At 54.5% G+C, this 21,024-nt stretch overlaps 1 protein-coding gene across 1 annotated transcript in view; it reads right to left on the bottom strand.

The window, feature by feature from the left end:
• Positions 1 to 4,502: 4,502 nt before the first annotated feature.
• Positions 4,503 to 21,024, bottom strand: part of STX8 (syntaxin 8) — a 253,870-nt gene continuing 237,348 nt past the window's right edge. The window contains exon 8 of the mRNA XM_025864053.2: positions 4,503 to 4,677. Within this exon, the coding sequence (XP_025719838.1) occupies positions 4,610 to 4,677 (68 nt within the window). The 3' untranslated portion in view covers positions 4,503 to 4,609. The remainder of the gene's footprint in view (positions 4,678 to 21,024) is intronic.

A 21,024-nucleotide genomic window follows, 5' to 3' on the forward strand; every position in this document is an offset into this window, starting at 1 on the left:
CGGGGCAGGCCCCGGGAGCTGAGCTCACTGGGTTTCTGGGAGGCTATATTTAAACCTCCAAATGGTCGCGCTTTCTTTATTAAATAAACAATTCAGTCATTAGGAACCCGTTGCGTTGCCATGCAAAGTGGGGGGCCTGATCGTCACCAGGAAGCTATAATTTCTGCACCCAGCTGTTTCGGAGATAGGTCTCAGCGATGGGCCTAGTCTGGCCCTGGAAGGCCCGGAAAGCCCTTTCCTTGAGGCTTGGAGAGGTGACAGAGATGCCTTGAGCTTCTCCTCAGGAAGAACCAGGGCCAGCCCAGCTGTCACGGGGGTCTAGCTCTGAGAGATGGGAGCCGTGTTCTCGGAACCAGGGGTGAAAGCCGGGCCAGCCGTGATCTCCGGTGTCCTCACCAGCTCGGGAGTGAGTCCCCGCTGGGGTGGCAATGCCTGGACAGGCCGAGGAGAGAGGAAGCCCCGGGGGTGGGGGTGGGGGTGGGGCATCTGCAGACCGAAGACCCTCCGAGTTGCTGGTGCTGAGGTGTGTGCTGCATGCACGGGCTGCATGCTCACCTTGGATCATCCCAGGTCAGGGGTCCAGTTCTCAAGGATTTTCGTGATGTGGCTTTTTTCCGTCCTTCATAAAAATCTTGTCTGTGCCCGAGAGCACTGTGACTCCTTTGGGACCCCACCGTAGCCAGGCCCCGTGTGCCGCCGCGGCCACAGGCCAGAAGGAAGCTCGCCGTTGGTCAGAGACAACATGAGAGCATGGTTTGTAAAGGTAGCAGCCTGCCTTCCAGGGCCTTATGCTCTCGCTGGGGAGGGGACGCGCTGCCACCTGCTGAAGCTGATGCAGGAAGTAAGCCCCGGATGCTGCTAAGTGCTGGCCCGAGGTGGCCGACAAGCCCATTGAGAGACGGCCGCTGGTGCCCAAGGAAGCTGAGCAACCCCGTCTGGGACTCCGGGTCCCAAGCCCAGACCCTCCGGGGCAGGGACGCCAACCGGGGTCTGCCCGACTTTCTGGGAGACCAGGCCCCCGCCTTTGTAAAACCCCCCCCCCAAGGCAGTGTGCAGGGACTGCCGCGCATGGTCGAGACGCCGTGGATTTCAGATTATGTCGAACAGGCATCTCCTTCTGTGCTCTCTTAAGACTAAATAAAGACAGAGGGCACATGCCAAGGGAAATGGGGAGGGAAGGACAGAGTGCGACACACGGTACATGGGTGCATGAGCTCACTGCTGGGAAGAGGTAAATGCTTCTTGTGATTGGCAGGTGGTTGGGAGGAAGTCTGAAACTGTACGAAGCAATGAGAGGAAAGAAGAGTCTTGGCCCACTTTCTAAAATAAGGGGGAAAAACGCCCCCATTTAACTTGAGCGGGGCTAGGCTGGAAAACCCAACAGATAAAAGGAGGTCTATGCACAGAGGTCCCAGGGTAACCCTGAAGCTGAAGACGCGGGCAGTAAGGGATCTAAGGAGGCTGGGGCTGGCCTTGCGGACGGGGGGCGGGGGGGGGGGGCGGGGGGGGGAACGCAGCCACAGGCCGGAGATGTAGCCGGCCTCCATTGCTGGCAGTTCTAGAAGCAGAGGGGCCCATGGGAATTCTGCAGCAGCCCCGTGGACGGATAGGGCTCTGCTGGGGCCCTGTGGGCCCTGAGAGGAGCCACAGGGTCCTGGGGCTGCTTAAGACTAAGGTTTAGTGACAGTTATTAATAATAAGGAAACCTAACAGAACATAAGTACCAGTCATAAGCAGGTATCTGGACTTCTTTATATGGTATCCAGCCTTTAAATGCTTATCATTCATAATGAGTTAAGTTAAACAATACTTATACTGTTATTTTAATATAGTTTATTTTCACGGAAAAGGGCCCTATGTTGTCTCTCTTCTCTAAGCTTAGGGTGAGGTCCTAACTGCTCACATGGCCGATTCAGAGCACTGCAGGGAGGCCCCCGGGACTGCAGTACTGACCCCTCTGGGTTGGGGGCCGGGGGGCAGGGGGAGACCAGGCCTTGCCACACCAAGCTGGAAAACGCCCCCCCGTTATGTTAGCCACGTTAACTCCGGGGTGAGTCTCGACGCAACAGATCCCCAAACCCGGCTCATCCCAGCCAGGTGCCCTTTGCTTCAGAGAGGTGGGTGTCTCCCATGAGAAACTCAGCCATCAGGAAGCTAAGGAGAGGGGGGATCCTTCCTGCCCGGCACCACCCCGGGGCTCAGACGGAGGTCCTCACGGCCGAACCAGCCCGCATTTCACCCCCTCCCCTGCCTGCGGGTCCAGAGAAGTGAAGTCACTTGTCCAGGGCACCCAGCTAGCAGCGCTGGGGCCGGGCCCCGAGCCCACTCCATCAAAAGAACAGAAGCTGCTGTGTGCAGACATCGGCTCAGTGTTTGGCTTGAAAAGGCCTTTCCGTGTGACTGAGCCAGGACGCCGTGGCTCTGGTTCAAAGACGCCCCACAAGTTGCCGGGGCTCCGTGCTGAGCAAGTCAAGAGGAGGTGAGAAAGTCAAACAGACCTTCAATGCTGCCTCCCATGAGCCCCAAGGTGGGGGGGTTCCAAGGAGACGCTGTTTATGCGGATTCGGGGGTTTCGCACGACAAGGCTGGAAGACTGGCTCTGCGGATTCTTGATCGGCCTTTGGGTGATCCATTAGCAACGACCCGCCTCCCCTCATCCCGACAAGGAACACGCATCCTGGGGCGCCTTACTGTCCGTGAGCCCTTGGCCCCCTGTCCGGCACAGCCCCTCTCCTTCGAGAACACACCCACCTCGAGACAAGCCCGCTTCGGTTTCCTGTCTCGGCGTCCCAGCCCAGGTCCCCGACAGCGCGGTTCCTTCTCTCCCCGCTCCCCGAGGTCTAGCCTCGCTCGGGTGTGTGGGCCGCCCCTGGAGGTCAGCGGGGAGCAGGGTCCAACGAGGCAGGAGAGCCTCTTCTCCGGTCCGGCTCACTCTCACGGCCTCCCCAGTCTGCTCCCCGCATGTGGCCAAGAGCGTGCGGCAGAATCCCGGGGCCCCGATCTGGAGACCGCGCGGCCCGACGGGTTCCGTCCTGGGTCAGAACCGGGGGGTATGCTCTGTGTGTGCGCGCGCTGCCTCACCGACTCCTCACGGCGACGCCTGGGGGAGCGGTCACACCCAGCCGGCGGTCACAGAGCTGGTCGGCGCTGGGGCTGACCCCGCGGCCGCTCCCCGCCTAGCTCGGGCTCTCTGCCTTCTGGGCCACGTCCTGGAGCCCTCGTGGTTGAGCAGGGCCAAGACACCCATGACCGAGACGGTCCCCGGCCATTCGGGTCTGGGCGGCTGTGCGTGCAGCACCTTCCTGTCCGTCCCGGCTGCCATGGGGCAGGGTGCAGGTGTGAAGCCAGGCAGGCCAGGTCCAGGGCCGGACCACCTCGCCGACGGGAAGCAGGCAGGTCACGGCCGCACGCACACATCACTGGAAGTGGGACCACTCAGGTGGAGTGGGGGCCGGCGGGAGCTTGAAGTGAGCCCACACCACCAGGGAAGAGCTGGTCCCCCCCACCTTCTGCACGATCTACGACTTACCCGGCCCCTGACTGAGGGCCGGGCCTCTGGAGCCACATCCTCCAGGCACAAGGCCGTCTTTGGTCTCGGGCTCCTAGGACGCGCTGCGCCGGGCGGTGCTGCGACCCTCCCCGTGCCTGTCTCTGCCCCCGGAGGGTCCGGCCGTGCCCTCTTGAGGGCAGTCATCCTCAGTATCTGGGAAATCCAGAGGAGACCCCAGGATTCCCCTCCCACAGGCCCACTCTCTCCTTTTTCCTCAGTGAAACCTCGGGCTTTGGGAACGGCCCCATCACCAACCCTCATTCTTTGCCTCTTCGCCAGAGAGAGCAAAAGCCCGGCCAGCTGGCCATCCTGCTCTCTCTACACACAGGACAGAGGGCACCCCGGAACCTGGAACTCACTGAGGCTCCCACGGGCCTGGGGTCCTCTACAGGCCCACCCCACCCGTCTGCCCTTACTCACACGCGTGCGCACACGTGCACTGCCCTCCATTCACACACACGGGGTGCTCAGAGCCATGTTTCAGGCCGGGAAAATGGGTTTACTGTCACTGAGAAAAGCAGACGGGGCTGCTTCTGGGTCTGAAGGCAGTTCCCAAAGTAGAGTCCGGAAACGTTCCTGTGTAATGGCAGCAAGCCCCGGGAGCGCTGACTTGGGCAGGGGGGCGGGGTGACGGGTGCACATGCAGACACGCGCCATTCCTCCCTGCCTGGACACCCCGGGCCTTGGCTGTTCACTCACTGTCTCCTTTGCGGGCACACGACTTCCCCCAGCAGACGGATGCCTATTAATCTGGTACCCCCCCCCCAACCAAAGGACACCCAGCACGCTGCAGGGTGGCCAGAACCCATGGGCAGCCATGGAGCACGGCCACTTGAGGCTGGCACCCAAATGACCAGTGCCGAAAGCAAAGGGGTCGCATGGGGCCCACAGCTCCAGGCAGCTCCAGGGCGGCCCTGCTACGTGCCTTTACCGAAGCAACTCGCAGCCGCAGTTCAGAGCTTTGGGGGGATTTATTGAGAGCGGGTTTGTGCACCACGGGGACGCTGGGCTTCTCTCCAGCGCTGCCAGGCTTCACAGCTGGTGGTCCCCTTACTGCCACTAGTTGGTGGGCCAGACGGCCACGACCACAATCGCCACGAGCAGTAGTAAAATCACCATGATCATCCCTGGAAAACAGAAGCACGGGAGAGCGCTTTAGCAGTTCATGCGGGAAGGGCATCATGCAGCCTATGAACTACCTTGGCGGGGGATGGCGCATGTGGCTCTGTTTTCAGTTTGCATTGATGAAGCATGGAGAAAGCAAAGTGCTTTAGGGTCTGCAAGGAAAGGTTAAATCTAGACTCCATTTTCTCCACTGTCTACATGGTTTTGCCTTTTCTTCTTGAGCCCAAGATACTTAACGTCACTCATCGGTAAAAGTATCCAATGGAGGGGCGCCTGGGTGGCTCAGTGGGTTAAGTGTCGGCCTTCGGCTCAGGTCATGATCTCCAGGTCCTGGGATGGAGCCCCCTGTTGGGGTCCCCGCTCAGTGAGGAGCCTGCTTCTCCCTCTCCCTCTGCCCCTCCCCACCGCTCATGCTCTCTTTCTCGCTCTCAAATAAATAAAATCTTTTAAAAAATTTTTAAAAATGTACCCAATGGAGGGATTCCTGCAAAGTCAGCACTGAATAAACATTTGCTCTCTCAAGGATCCCTGTGCTACTGAAGCCCCAAGAGGGAAGCGAGGAGCACATGAGATAAGGCAGGTGAACACGTCTAGGAAGTAACAGGTGAGTCAAATGTGCAGGATGGCGTGGTTGTTTGGCCCCCAGGACTGCCCACCTCAGACGGAGAAGCTGTTTCCGGAAAGGTCAGTCCCAGGAGTTCAACTCCTGATGCTCTTACAGGAAGCCCCTAGCACATTATGGATCTTATTAACTAGATACCCAACTGGCCACATGGGGCTCTTTACATTTCAATGAATTAAAATCAAATATAGCAGAACGCTCAGTTTCTCGGTTACACTAACCATATCTCAAGTGCTCAAGAGCCCCATGCGGCCAACGGCTACCATGTTGGACGCTGCGATAAGTTCTACCGGACAGAAGTGACGGAAGGTATGGGGCTGGGATTACCCCAGCCGCTCCCCCAGCTTCCACGACGGCGCCTGGAGTGGAGACTCAATACCCGTTTGTTGAATAAATGGATGAACAGTCACGCAGTGTGTCCTCAACACTTACCCTACCCTTGGACAGCCTCCCACACTGGGAGTTCTGCTCTCCCTTCTTCTGGACTCGGTTTTGTTAAGTTACATTTTTCTGAGAAACTGCCCGCTTTTTCTGAGTGTTCAAAAATACTGGCATAAAACCGTTTATTACGTTCTCTTAGAATTTAAACACTAGGTTAACCTGTGCCCTTCTTTTTGTCTCTAACACGGCATATTTGGACATTCCTTTTCCTGATCAGCCTTGCCTCAAGGTGGCTCTTTTGATCATCTCTTCCAAGAACAGGTTCTGACACTGTTGGTCATCTCCCCCTTATTTCCCATTTTAATTTCTGCATCTGTTTTCCTTAGTCCTACGACTCACAGGCTTTCTCTGGATTCACTCTCCTGTTCTTTGAACTAAAAGTCAGCTCATTCATTTTCCATCTTTCTTCTAAGTACTGCCCCTCTAAACCTGCAACTTTTTTTTTTTTAAAGATTTTAAGTAATCTCTACACCCAATGTGGGGCTCGAACTCATGACCCTGAGATCAAGAGTCGTGTGTTCCATCCACTGAGGCAGCCAGGTGCCCCCGTCTCCAATTTTTGATATGAAATAATTTCACTGTTGTTAGTTCCTAAGTTCTATGTATTTTAAGATTTTCAGCAATTTCTTCTTTGGCCCAACAATTATTCAGAAATGTGTTTTAAAATTTCCAATTATAATGAAATATGCTTATCCAATATATATTTTTTAAAATTTGAGATAATAATACACACACTATATTTTGATGTGAAAATACCTATGATTTCTACGGGTGACAAAGCCATCAGGACTACTAACAATAATGTGGTTCATTGCCTACTTCTTAACTGAAGAAAAGGCTGTATCTCACTCAATTAGAGGCTAGTAGAAATAACAATGCAATTTGCTTTCCCACCCCAGCTCACAGATGCCCTGAATTCCCTTCACAGACCTCCAGGGTTCAATGTAGTTTGAGTAGTGTGTACTTTTTTGTTTTTTTAGGATTTATTTATTGGGTGCCTTGGTGGCTCAGTCGATTAAGTGTCTGCCTTTGGCTCGGGTCATGAGCTCAGGGTCCTGGGATCGAGCCCTGCATCGGGCTCCCTGCTCAGCGGGGAGTCTGCTTCTCCTTCTGCCTTTGACCCTGCTCCCCGAGTGTGCTCGCCCTCTCTCAAATAAATAAAATCTTAAAAAAAATAAAAAATAAAGATTTATTTATTTGAGAGAGAAAGAGAGAGTGTGGGGGGGGGAGGGACAGAGGGAGAGATTCTCAAGCAGACTCCCCGCTGAGTGCAGAGCCGGACGCAGGGCTGGATCTCAAGAACATGAGATCACAACCTGAGCCAAAACCAAGAGTGGGGCACTCAACCGACTGAGCCACCCAGGTGCCCCACGTAGCATGCTCTTCAAACTCAACCCTCGTAAAGCACAGCATGGGCACGGTGTCAAATATTAAGAAGGGACATAAAAATATATTTCCCTGTGACAGTGGATGATTTTTTTCTAACACCCCCTCTTTCTCTGCTGACCTGACGTTTCACGAGTACCCCCTCTCGGGACCTACGATTTCTCCCCAACTTCACATGGACAGTAACCCAAGCCCCTCCATCAGGACTCGGCAAACTGTGGCCTCTTGGGCCAAATCTGGCTGTTGGCCTGTTTTCGTACAACCCCTGAGCCAAGAATGGTTTGTACATTTTTAAGGGTTGTCAAAAGAGACAAAGGAGAAGATGTGACGCGCTGTCTGTGGTCTGCAAAGCCTGAACTATTTACTATCCGGTCTTCCACAGAAGTGTGCAGATCCCTGCTCTACATCACTCTGGCCGGTAATGACCCAGCTGTAGCCCCAATTCATCCACGTAGGCTCTGGTTTCCAGCTCTCTCTCCATTTCTCTCCTCTGGGGATTTTCTCTCCTCCTTGTAAATTCAGCTACGCATCAGCATTTGAGGGGCAAGGCTGGGATATTTTATCTCCCATTTCAAGACGTGTGTAGTAAGGTGCGCACGTCTGTGTGCGAGTGAACATTATCTCAGTCCATCTTCCGGCCAGAACCAGAACATATCTCCTCTTCATTCACTTCTGCCTCCAGAAACATCTTCAGGTTGACCAAAAGCTCTCCCTGGGCATGAATCCCACGACTTGGCTTAGCATCAGGGACGCAGCATGGAACTGGAGGATGCAGATGGACTGAGGAGTGTTGGGGGGCACCTGCTAGCACTCCAGAGCACAGGGTAACCCCAAAGACAAGGGGTAAGCCTGGGTGATGAGAAAAGACAGGAGACGAGGCGTGATGTTTCAGTTACTGCTGCTCAGGCAGGATCGGAGCTGGGGGAGCGCTTGGGGCGGCGAGACTGGTTGCGCAGCGGGGGTCCGGGACTGGGGGGCAGGGGGGAAGGGGACGGTCGAAGGAGAGGCCGACCCAGGGACCCTGAGATTCACAGCGGGTGGTGACAAGCACAGCGCAACGAGACGGGAGCAAGGAGGTGGAGGACAGTGGCTGGCTGGGAAGAAGAAACCACACGCCCGGTTGGAGCTCGCACGCAATCCCAGGGAAGGGGCCTCCACGAGCCAGTGGCTACCTCCACCCCCTTCCTGGGCCACGGCGGCGCGCCCACCTGCTGCCTGCTCTGCCCAATCTGTTCCCCGCAACTGAGCCGGAGTGTAAACCAGATCAGGTGACTGGCTACCTTGCAACTCGCAGAGGGCTTGGCTGAAATCCAAACTCTACGGGGGCCTCGAAGGCCCCCCGCATGACCTGGGTCCCGCTACCCCGGCAGCCATGCTCTGCACCTGGGCTCCAGCCATCCAGGCTTCGGCCTTGGGTTATGCCCCTTCCTGTCCCCCCCCCCTTGGCCTACTTGCTCTCTACTCCTCCCCCAGAACCCAGCATCAATGTCACTTCCTCAAGGACCTCCTCCCTGGCCTCCCATGAACCGTGCTCGGGCTGTCCCTCCGATGTGCCCGCAGTGCCCCTTCTTCAATCACGATTTAGGTGCTCAGACGCTGTCTCCACCACTGGCACATGAGGGTCCGACCCGGGGGCTGAGCCTGTCCAGCTCACCGCCACATCCCCTGTACCTAGAACTGAGCCTCACCCACAGAAGAGGCATGGACCATTTGCTGGGTGTTTTTTATATAAATACATAAATGTACTGACTATCTGGAAGGGACGAGAAGAACCAATAAGAAAGACAAAGCGGGAACAGTCAACAGAGAGAGAAGCTGAGAACGTGCATCAAGGATGCCAAAGGGAGAGAAGATTCAAAAGGCGGTCAGTGCCAATTGACAGACGCCAGGAGGCCAGACAGAAGCTTCTGGGCTGGGAGTCCTTTAATGGGACAGTTCAGCTGCAGGGTGGGTGGGCCTCCTGGAACTATTATTAATACAGCAATTCCTCCGTAAGCTGGTCATGATTCCATCGCAGAAACTGCAAGTCACACACTGCATGGGAGCAAATGGGGGCCCTCTGGCCACGACACTTTCACCAGGTTTCGGTAAATGGGTGTGCACGGACGGTCAAGTGAGGAAGTCATCTTGAGATGGCAAGTGACCGTGACAAGCCAAGGCCAGCACAGCCTTCGGGATTCTCCTGGTCAAAGAGTAGGTGTTCACATACCTTACCACAGGGCAACACTTTCTCTTTAAGAGTCTGGCCTTCTTGGAGCCAGGCCCTGGCTCTGGCACCTTCTTTGAATGGAGTCTCTCTTCTCTTAAGGATGTTTCGGGAAGAGTGACCAAGGCTCGTACTGAAGCCACTGAATTCCGTGCCAGGCATGGAATACGCGCGGGCCCCAGGTGGGACGGCGGGCACATCGCCTTGCTCACTGACTTTCTCAGCCGCGGACAGCTCCCCGTGTCACCTGGGAGGGAAAGCTCCGGAACTGGGGAGCCCAAGAGCCAGCCCAGGAATCCAGGTGGGACCCACCCCCACTCCATCTCATCCCCTTCCTCTGCACCCGCGGGGCCTGTGCAGGGGGGGTCCTGGTCCCTGATACAAAGCGGGGCTTATTAGGGACGGGGGGCCCCAGGCTCGTTGGGGCTGAAAAACGGGAACACAGAGTTTCAACTCGGTTTTCTTCTCTTCTCTTTTCTTTTTCCTCCCTCATTCCCCGCTTTGCACTTGGTATGGTGGAAACTTAGATAGAGACAAAAGTGGACAGGAGAGCATAATGTACCGTGATGCACAAGGATCGATTCGTGGCTAGTCTGGTTTTACCTGTGCCCTCCCCCGCGCCGTGGATTCTCCTGGAGTGAACCTCACACATACTTCCTCTCCCGCTGTGTTGGTGTGGATCACTCACAGATAAAGCATCATTAACACAAAAAAGTCACCACCACACAGAAGTGTGGATGATTTGCCTTTTCTTCAAGACAGAGGCAGGGAAGAGCCTCCAGCCCTTGAGACACAGGAAAGTGGCTCTGGCCTAGAGGTCGCAGGACACCACATGGCTGGAGGTAATAGTATTGTCACGAGAGAGAGAGAGAGAGAGAGAGAGAGAGAGAGAACTTCTTTCTTTTGCCTCTGAGTAGTGAGTAAACCTCAGGGGGTCTGCTCATCCATCCCCCAACTAAGGAAATGTTTGACATTTCAGAACAGGGAAAGACAGTTGAACTTCTGGGAACCTGCCAACTTCTTGAACAATGAAGGCTCTCTGCCCCCAGCCCCAGCACAGAAACACCTGGCGAGGCTCCTGAACACGGGACCCTTCCCGCCACGCTTCGCTCGGCTCCGCGCACTGCTGGGCAAGGCACACACACCCACGTGCCCTGTGCAGGGGCAGGCTCGGAGAACCGGAGGCCCAGGCATGGAAAAAAAATGGCCATTGCCTTTGGTCAGTTTACCAGATGGGGATTACTCAACCCCTTACAATATTTACAAGTCCAGCTCATGGCAATTAAAAAAAGATGTAAGAAAACAAACTCCTTTTCGGACTGGGAAGGGACACGGTTCTCTCTGGAACAGTGCTGTGTTTTCTGAAGATTGTTTATCGGGATTAATGGCCCATATTTTTTCCAGGGAAACACTGGAAACCTGCAAATTAATGCAGTGCATCTGCCACAGCTGATCATAGGTAACAGCTCTTGGTGCTTACGGAGGAGGGAGGCGAGGGGAAGGAGGAGGGGGGAGGAGGGGAGGAACACGGACTCTGTCTCTTCTTGGGCAAGCGAGGGCGGACCTCAGCACAGCACTCAGCTGTAGGGGATGAGGAGCTAAGCGCTAAGCGCAGGGGGAGCAGAGGGGTGACAGGGTAGCAGGGAGGCGGATGCAAAAGGCGATGTTATCTGAAGTCTCCTGATCTGGTTTTGCTTATCACAGGCTGCCTGTGATTGTCCCTGGTGTACCTACACTGTTAGCACCCGCGATCACCGCCAGAGCTCCACGGCAGACATTTAGGAAAGACTCCCACGGCTGGCTGGGCTTTTTCCAGTTGTGCCTGTTGACAAGTGACATTTGCTTATGCATTAACCAGTGGGTTCTCCCTGATCAAACAGATTTCTTGCAACAGACTCCCTGAGCTGAGGTGGGGGATGAGCAGGAGAAAAGACAAAACTGGAATATTTGTTTTCCAAAGTTCATGTAAATGTTCCCTTTAATCCCATTACTGGGCAAATAAGCTAAGAAAAGAGTAGATGCCTAGCAGAGAAGGTGAGCATATTTATATTCTGAGTCTTGGGCCGGAGGGTGCGGAACAGCGGGTGCCCCCGAGACCCCCACGCAGGAGCTGGGTGCAAGGCGGCGCGGGGTGGGCCCCCCCGCAGCCTTCCTGCCCCCAGCCTGAAGCTCAGGTGACTCGGGAGAGGGGCATGGACAGCCTCACCCTCCCCTGCAGCCCCTCCTTCACGCCACAGTTCTGCAAACAGTGCTTTCCTTAAAACATCAAGCACAAGTCTTCTCTGATGTTCTGACTTTGGTTCTGTTCTCACCTGGCACTCAACCCACCCCTGGGCTTTCTGCTCTCCATTGGAGGCTGAGCCCTCCTGGGTAGCTCTGGTGGGCTCCGTCCCCACAACAGACCTCCTGGCCCCCCTCTTCCCCGTCACCCTCCGCAGGGCCACAGCCTGGGACCCTCTGCTTGGACCCCGCTTCCTCACTGCCCCTGGAGCCAGAGACACTCATCCTCCATCCTTCAAAGCCTGCATCAGTTACTAATATTCCTTCCCTTAGGCCGGATTATCCGCAACAACAGGGATCCTGCGGTCTGATGTGGTGGCAGGGGCACTGGTCTGGGGAGTCAGGGAGGCCCGACCTCCATTCCTTCACAGTCAGTTCAATTCCACCATCTGTAAAAGCCCCGAAATACCGACTTCCTAGGGGTGTGGGGAGGATTCGGTAAGATGAGGTGCGGGAGGCTCCCAGGGCAAATCTGGCGCACCACAAAGGGCAGCACGGATGACAGTAATTACTCCTGCTTGTGGGAGCCGAGGCCCAAGAAGAGAGCCCACGTGTCTGCATGCAGGTGCTGCACAGCGTCCCGGACAGAGCCAGGCTCACGGCCTAACGACAGAACTCAGATGCCATTCCTCCCCGAAGGGAAGGGAGAGGAGCAGAGCCGGAGGGAACCCCCGGGTGGCACTCTGTTGAGACACGGAGCCCGGTTCCAGCTGCGGCCCGGCTGTGATGATGGGTATCTAGGAAAGGTTGGAAGTTCAGGGCAGAATATCTGGCAGCCCTTTCGGTCATCAGCCTTTGTTGCGGGGCCCCCCTCTGCATCCCACCCTGGAGCCCACTGCTCCCGTCACCTGGCGTCCCCTCGGCTGGTTCTGCTCGCCTTCCCGCCACAACCAGCCCGCGCCCAGCCCAGCTGCTCAGCGGGGAGTCTGCTTCTCCCTCTGACCCTCCCCCAGGTCGTGTTCTCATTCTCTCTGTCTCTCTCTCAAATAAATAAAAGCTTAAAAAAAAAAAAAAAAGACACACAAGAAGGCAAAGGATCGGCCCAGAATCAGCCTGTGCTTTGGTTCTGATCGAAAACCAAGAAAATTTAGATGAAACAGATCCTAGCGTTGCTTTGGCATTTACATCACCCCGAGTGTTTGTCTCTGCCTTTGGACAGGATCACGGCCCCGGGACAAGCACACCGGGCCCACGTGACCAAACCCTGGCTCCTGTGGAAAGGCCAACCTTCCTGAAGGTGCTGTGCTCTTGTCTGGAGGGGCTCTGCAAGGGGCAAGTCCCGTGCCCCCCGAGGAGGCCTGTGCGGGACCTGTGCTGGGGTGATGTGGGGAGAACAGAGGGACACCTTCCTCACCCTGCCCTCTGAAGTTCCAGGCCCCATCTGGGGACCACCATCCCCCCGGTTCCGGGGCTGCCACCCCATCTCGATGCGAACGAGAGGCAAGCTTCCACATCCACAGAGAAGCTGGAAGAAAGTCAACTCTGGAGAGAAGGCGGGAGACTGGGGGGAAGGAGGATGGTGTGGGGAGACATCTGGGGGCCAGAGAGACTGAGCGGCCTCAGCAGGAAGCAGGAATTGGGGAAGGTGGCCTGACAGCAGTGGGGGATGGGACGAAAAGAGGGGCTTGCCTGAAACAGGAAATTGAAAGGAATTAAGACTGTAAGAGCGGGGGTGGGCGAGGAGTGGGATCAGGCCTAGGGAAAGGCAGGTTCCCGGGCTCTGGGCTCCAGGGACCAGGCCCCTGCCTCTCCGGGCGTCCGGTGGCTCTGTCACAGCCACGAGGCCCCCGTGAGGCCAAGCCCTGACGCTCGGTCTTTGGAGACGGGACAGGACAGTGCGTCTCACCAGCCAGGGCAAATCATGTTGCAACCGAGGGGTCAGACCTGTGGGTCAAGCTGTTCTGATGGGCAGCCAACCCCGGGCAGGTCTGGCCCCAGGGTAAGGGTCTGGCCAAGAGAGTGAGACTTTACCACAGCAGAACGGTCCGATGGGTGCAAAGACACTCATGTGGCTCTTCGCGGGCCTCCCAGTCTCAAGAGAGGGACAGAAAATCAACCAGCCCCCGCCTCCACAAAACAAAACAAAAACACTCTGCAGATGATAGGGCTCCTTGGAGGGAGTATGTAAAAACTCGGCCATTCCTGTTGCTTCCTGCACAGAAAAGTGCTGACGAGTTCCTAGGCCCCATCTGTGTTCTTAAAGTGTTACTCATTTCCCTTCCCCGAAGTACGTTCAGTCCAGCAAATCACCACAATTCAACAGCAGAACTCCATTGTAAATAGATGATCCTTCATATCGACCATCAAAAGCAGCTTATTAGGAGTTGTCAAGTCAATAATTTAATGCCAATTCCCTGGCGCATCAATATTTGCTAAGAAATATCCCCTAGTTGTGCTGCGTGCTCCCCCTGGGAAAGCGAGGCTGTCTGGAATCTGGCAGAAATTCAAGTGTCTTTGAAAAGACAGTCAGGAACTCTGTTATGGATATCTTGTTTTGACAATTCCCTCTTGACTAAGTGTCAAAAGATTTCTGGATGGCTCCAGTCAGGCTATGGGTTCACCATTACGAACCCCTCCGTTTGCGCTGTTTGTGCTAACAAACATCACCTGGCATCAATTAGGGAGACCGGGCAAGGCGAAAGGAAGAAGCCGCCTGCCAAAGTTCTACGTCAGGTACAGAAAGAGAGGGCATGGAGGTACGGCCATCAAGGGGATACTTTTTCAATACATCAGATGCTTATCCCTCAGGTTTTTTTTTTTTTTTCCTAAAGCAAGTCATTTGCCCGAGATGCAGAAGCCCACTGGGTGGTATACTGAATGGAGGCTCTGAGTTCTAAACCCCAGGAGAACGTCTTCCCGGGAGGGGGGGTGGGGGCAGCAGCTATGTGTCTGTTCAACTTGACCCTGCCATTGGCACAGCTGGTGGGCCCAGCGGCCAAGCCCACGTGAGGCCACCACCGGGCTCTCTTCCCCAGGAATTGCGACGTTCGGACTGAGTGGAGTTGGGGCTCAGTCGCCGTAACGGGGACACTCTGGAGGGGTGGCCAAGAAAATGGGCCTGGAGGTCCCCGGACGTGCCGTGGTTCCGAGTCTTCCTGGCTCAGTTATCCCTTGGATTCTCGCAGGTCACCCGATATCATGCAAACAAATGACACGTTCTTTAACCTAAACGAGCCAGAGCCCTTTCCTCTCACTTGTAACCGAGACCTTTCAGTAAAGAGATCAGCAGCAAAAATAACTATTTGTCTCCAATTATTTGGGAAAATGGAAGGGCGACGCAAGGATGGTTTCGCTTTACTGTACGGCGTTGAAAGAGCATCGGGCCGAGGTCCCATCGAAATAACCTCGCCAGCAAGAGGCCTTCTCAGACACTCTCTCGCAGTCACGCCTCCAATGATGTCACAGATCTTCTTGGGGTAATGCTATAGATGCTATCCTAAAGAGTCAAAGTGAACAGGAGATGCACTCGGGTTCTGGGGCAAGAGGTTATTGGGAGCAGAAGTTGGGGCAGGAGAGCCCCCCGCCTGTAAACAAGGCGAACGAGAACCCCTTGGATGGGGTGAGCGAGTTGCTTATATACATCACGTACATTACACATTGAGGTGCTCGGTAAATGTTCAATCAACAAGGAAACAGGAGGTCCCCACTCCTGATGTGGTTAGGGAAGCAAAAACAGTATTGAGAGCCTCTGGATTCGGCATCTCTACAATGGGTTTTGATTTATTTATCTTTTTAAAAGAATTTTATTTCTTTATTTGAGAGAAAGAAGAGAGCATGGCAGGGGGCAGAGAGAGAGGGAGAAGCAGACTCCCCACCGAGCAGGGAGCCTGACGTGGGGCATTGTGTGTGCACTCATGCGTGCCGGGGGGTACAGTGGGTAAGGACAAAGACCAAAATAAGTAAATTACATAGTGTACTTGAAGGTGCAAAGGGCTACAGAGAAGAACAAAGCTTATCTCTTCCCGTTGTGATTGCTAGCTGGTAGCTCAGAGGCACAGATCCCCCCTCCCTCCGGTTCTGGGGGCAAAAGCGGGAGGGAGTGCTAGTGCTTCCCAGAAACCGGCCATCCCACAGTGGGATCTGGAAACGCATTGCAGGTAAGATGTGGGTGCCTTCCTACGTGGCATCAGGAAACGGCCATCCGTGAACGCTAGTAATACATAAGGTCAGCAATAACACATGACGAAAGTCGGCTGGAATGACGGGTGACGTCATGACAAGTGGAAACAGAAAGGGGACTTATTCTGGAGTGCTGAAAAAGGCGGGCCGGCGAGGCAGACCTTGTCAGTGGGTCGCCGGCACTTTCCAGGACGAGCTCCCCACACGGCCTGTTCTGACAGCTCTGTGCCCAAATGAACAGTGTGCTTCAGAAACAGATGGCTGCTGTCCTTTTTGGGGGGGGCGGTTCACTTTAGAGGGGCGCTGGCCCCCCGCTGCTTGCTGAAATCTAGAGGAAGCCAAGCTCTGGTGGCAGAAGGAGGAGAAGGGGGTGGGCACCAGGTGTCACCAGAAGTTTGGAAGAATCGGGGTGAATGCATTTCAGGGGGATCGCCAGTACCACTTCTGGGGCATCGGGTGGACAGCCACTCTGTCAACCCCGAGGCCGCACCTGCCCCCCCAACCTCAGCATTCCTTTGGCCTCCGAGGTGACAGGGGGCCCTGTACAACCAAGAGCCACAGAGGAGAAACGTGACCGGTAAGAGCCGTGGGAGGAAGAAGAAATAAGGGCTGGAGAAAGCTGCCCGACACAGTCCTTTCCTTGGAAGAGCAAAGTCTTTTCCCGAAGAGCCAGAACATACGTCATGATCCCTCAGTTTGGCGGCGGAGCCTGCCTCACACCATGGCTCTGGCGTCTGGGGAAGGGACCCCATCCTCTGCACCTAAAATCGGGGGAGACACTAGCCCTTAGCTCCCAGAGCTGCCACGGAGATGAAATGAGGTAGGATGCTCCATGCTGAGCACGCTCCCTGGCCCGTGGCACTTTCTCAACTGACATCAGCTGCCGTGACTCCTGCCGGAAATTGTTCTGGCTACAAAAGAGGCCTTCACAATCCGTACTCTTTGGACAGAAGACGCTTCGGTCTGCACCCTATCCACAAGTCCCTCTGGTCGCCAACACTGCCGCATCCTCCCACTAGACAACACCAACACCAGGAGGAAAGGGGACCCCTGAGGAGGACGGGACTACCCTCCCTCACTTTTCAAACACTCTAGCACCAAACACAGCTCGTGCAAAATTCCCCAACAGCCTAGATGTCCATATGTATGAAAATGCCCACCTTAAGCAGCAGCTCTTTCTGCCCACGGATCCTCTCTCTGCGCTTTAATAAAACCACCGTTTTGCACCAAAGACGGCTCAAGAATTCTTTCTTGGCCGTCGGCTCCAGATCTTGCCCCACCGAACCTCACCTATATTCCAAAGCTACATCATATGGCGCCCGAACGTGGGGCTTTGAGTCTTTCCACCTGGACTCTGAGCCATGATGCAAATTTGGCGAATACATTCTCTCGCCCGCGTCGGGCTCTACGCTCAGCATGGAGTCTGCTTGAGAGTCTCTCTCCCTCTCCCTCTGCCCCTCCCCCTGCTTCTGCATGCGCTCTCTTGCCCTCTCTCTCAAATAAATAAAACCTTTTTAAAAAAATACCCATATTAAGAGCATTTCTATAAAATGCGGTTCCTATCTGCCCTCAGAAGGGACCTGTATCTTCTACCCGGAGTGCCCCGATGGTCTCCTCTTTGGGCCCTGAGCTGCTCCCTTAAGGACATCGCTAGAGGGAGATGCTTGGCTGCAGGGACAAGAGTGAACACCACCCGGCCCACCGTCAGTGGCAGGAAGAAGGCCGTCAAGAGTTGTGGGCCTCATGGGCATCACAAGATGGGTGGAGCGAGAAGCACAGAGAGACCCAGAGGCTGCTTGGCACTGGGTCTTCCAAAATGGGCCTCTTACCAGAAGCCACATCAGGGCTCGCAGTGTGCTCGGGGAAGTGTGCAGGATCTATAGGGCCAGGCAGGTCACGGAGCCCTCACCCCAAACACCGTGGGGTGAAGGGGCCTCCTCCCTCAGCAGGGCAATCTGGAGTGACGCCACCTCCATTCATGCTATCCTTGAATGCTTTTTCCCAGCCCCAGAGACGTCCTTCCATGGCCAGTGAACCATCCAAGGATCCATATAACTTGACCTTCGCAGAGGGTGGTTGCCACTTTCAGAGTGTTCCTAAGTGAAAACGTGGACCCAGAACTGGTGCCTCCAAACCCCTGTGTGGCTCTGAGCTACAGACCCCGAGGAGCCCAGATTCAACGATGGCCGCCTATGAGCCAACTGAAAACAAATGGACGAGACCCTGAGCCAGACGTTCTAGAATATCGCCAGCCTAAAAAGTGTTAAGCAAGGATTCTGTTGGCAAGACGGATGAACAGAGAAGTACTTGAGGCCCAAGGATTCAGAGCGGAAAATAGGGGAAATCTGCCTGGGGTGCCGTCCATAAGAAAGGGGGCTTACATCACTTTCGGGGATAAGGCGACCTAAGGAGAAGTCCTCCTCTCTCTTCCCCTGAAGGTGGTCAGTGTGGAAGGAGAAACAGTCCAAGAAAGGCCATCTTGATAACAGACCTGAGTGTCCCAGGCCTTACCGGTTAGCCTGTTTGTGCCAACACCAGGTATGTGCCCGCTGTCACAAGCCATGCACAAAACAGACCTGCCTTTCAGATGCGTGTCGTCGGTGCAAATAATAAAAGGTGTTTGAGGATAACATGGTAATGATGTCATCAGCTTCTCCTGATCCAGTCTTTTGGAAACAAGTAGTACAGACGATCCAGAATGTCAGATTTGGCTTTGAAACATTTGTTGACTTACACCGAACTTGGTCTGTCAGATAATTTCAGCAATCATTTCAAGGCCAAATAGCAAAGTTGAATTATGACACATTCCCAGAGCGAGGATCCAGTTTTCCCACCTTGGCCGCTCCCGCTCTGTGCTCCACGATCTCTCACACCTCTGCGCCTTGGCTCGGGGTTGTTCACACTGCTCCAGAGCCCTCTGCGGTTTCCACTCACCCAACACACAGATGCTGGCTTTTGGCCTCGACTCAAAAACGTTCGCTCCCCAGCGACACCTCCTCTCCCGTGCCCAAGGGACCCTAGGACTGCTTTTCCTTGGCTTCTTCTGCGTCCCCAACACATACGTTACAGAAATTAGTCCGTTACTCGGGTAAATTAACAATCGATTGGGTTCACGGAAAGCACAGCCCTTCCCTGATCGTCTGTAAATTCTTGAGAGGACAGACAGGCCATGCGCTGCCATGACTCTTGTCCCCATGATGTTATCCACGGGCACCCAGCACAGATGTCATATAATGCACACCTAACTGTGTTATGCACTTGTGTTTTGGTTGCTTGGAAAGCAGCTCATCATTTAGACTCAAATATTGATTGCCTGGGGGTATTAAGAGTCAGCAGTGTGGATTTCAAATGGCACTTTTACTTGATGGTAATTAATGTGGAGATATTCTAGCAGCTGGAATAGGACTTGGCACATACGAAGTGCTCAATGAATATGTGTCGAATGAATGAATGAATGGAAGAGTATATATGAACTATCCATAAAACGGGTTATTATGGAGTGTTGGTTCTAAGAATTGTAAGGGGATACAAGTAAGTACAGTTGGTCCTGCCAAACTCGAAATCAACATATTAACCCTAAGTGGTTAATATCTGAATATAAAATTCCAGAAGAACATATTCTACTAGCATCCTTCAAATAAATCCATAGAGTCACATTTTAGTGAAATGCTGGGATTGTATTAGAGGCTCATGGGTTTATTTTTACCACGGAGGATTTGGACTCAGAGTTTTCAGCAGGGTGGATCCTCTGTATTGAACAAACAGCCCACATTTTAACCATTCTCTGTAACTTTTTATCCCTCTCTATTTGCAGACATTCCTGAAAAGGAAATCACCGAAAGTTACCTAACAACAGAGACGCTAGATGGGTGTCTGGAGCAGTGTTACTCCTGTGTGATCGCTGAGGTGGCAGTCCCACTGTGGGGAGATGGTTCGAGATGCAACTTTCAGTCCCCATGTCACACCTGCTGAGTCCAGACCTCCAGATATGGGACCCAGGAAGCTGGGGGGTCACAAGCCCTCCACGCCATCCTTCTGGCACTACCATTTGGGAATGACGTCTTAGAAGGCAGAAGCAAAAGTTCACCAGAAGGTCTCCAGCCCGTAAAGTAAAATATCAACGATTAACGCCAGGAAGGGCTGTGCTTTCGCTGGGCACTGTGAAGACGAAGGGTCCGGGGGTCCCCAGCCAGTAGGAGGGCCACTGTCCTGGTGGCAAAGCAGGTACCCAATGACTTCCTGCTGATGACACTCAGCCTGGTGAGGAAGAGGTATACAGCCTGGGCTGTGTCTGATGCACAAAACTCATTGGCTATCACAACGCCCCTGTCCCCCGCCAATATGACCCCCGCCCCATTTCCCCTCGACAGAGAGAGCTCTGTTCTGCGGCGGTCTGCGGGACCCCAGCAGCAGACGGGATGGCCAAGACTGGCTTGCTTAGAACACACAGAGCCATCTCCGCGGACTGCCAGACTTCCTATTTAGCGTTGGGTTGACCCAGACAGTCTGCGCTGCTGAGCCACATTGACTCTCCTTCCTCAGGGAAGCCTGAGGGAAGGCCCAAGATAGGAAGAAGCACCAGAGGTGACAAGGACAGCAGGGAGGAGCTGGGAGGATCCCAGCTTCCGACATGATGGCTGGAGGTGGACAGGGCCACCGTGACGCTCACTGTCCCGCATCACGGGTCCTCCTGATCTTGGACGACGCCCGTATTTCTAGCACACCCCAAGAGCAAAGGTTCACCTGCATGCACGCACAGGGCGCACGGGGCGGGGGGGCGGAAGTCTCCTCTGTCACCCATACGCAGCTCCCAGAGGGTGCCCCGGAGCTGGCCCGCTGGAGAGCTGGTTCCGAAGCACGGGGCAGCCAGCGTCTGCTAGCAGCCTTCCTCCGGCACGGTGGGTAAGGAAGTGAGAGAGGGAATGTCTACCGATGAGTTCCTTATGGCCCTCATATTCTTGAAGTGGATTCTTTACACCCGCTGGAACGCTTCTGCATTTTTGATAGCAGGACCAGAATAGAAGTCCCTTCTGTTCAGAGCGCTTTTATTGAAACACTAAAATACCCTCGGAGCAAGACCTGCCCCCCCCCACCCCGCACGCCCCTCCTTGGCCATGGCCAAGCTCCCCACGCCCGCCATTCCTTGTTCTCTTTCTAAGAATGCAATAAACATTTCAGCACGGTCTTTTCAATCCACATTATTTATAATATTCTGAACATCCATCGAGCCTGGCTAGAACACGAAGTAATAAATCAAACTTAACAACAACAAAAAAGGAAAGGAAGGGGGGGTCA

Source organism: Callorhinus ursinus, unplaced genomic scaffold (assembly GCF_003265705.2).
Source record: "Callorhinus ursinus isolate GAN/ISIS: 27379988/994484 unplaced genomic scaffold, GSC_fseal_2.0 scaffold43, whole genome shotgun sequence".
In the NCBI taxonomy this organism is placed as follows: Eukaryota; Metazoa; Chordata; class Mammalia; order Carnivora; family Otariidae; genus Callorhinus; species Callorhinus ursinus.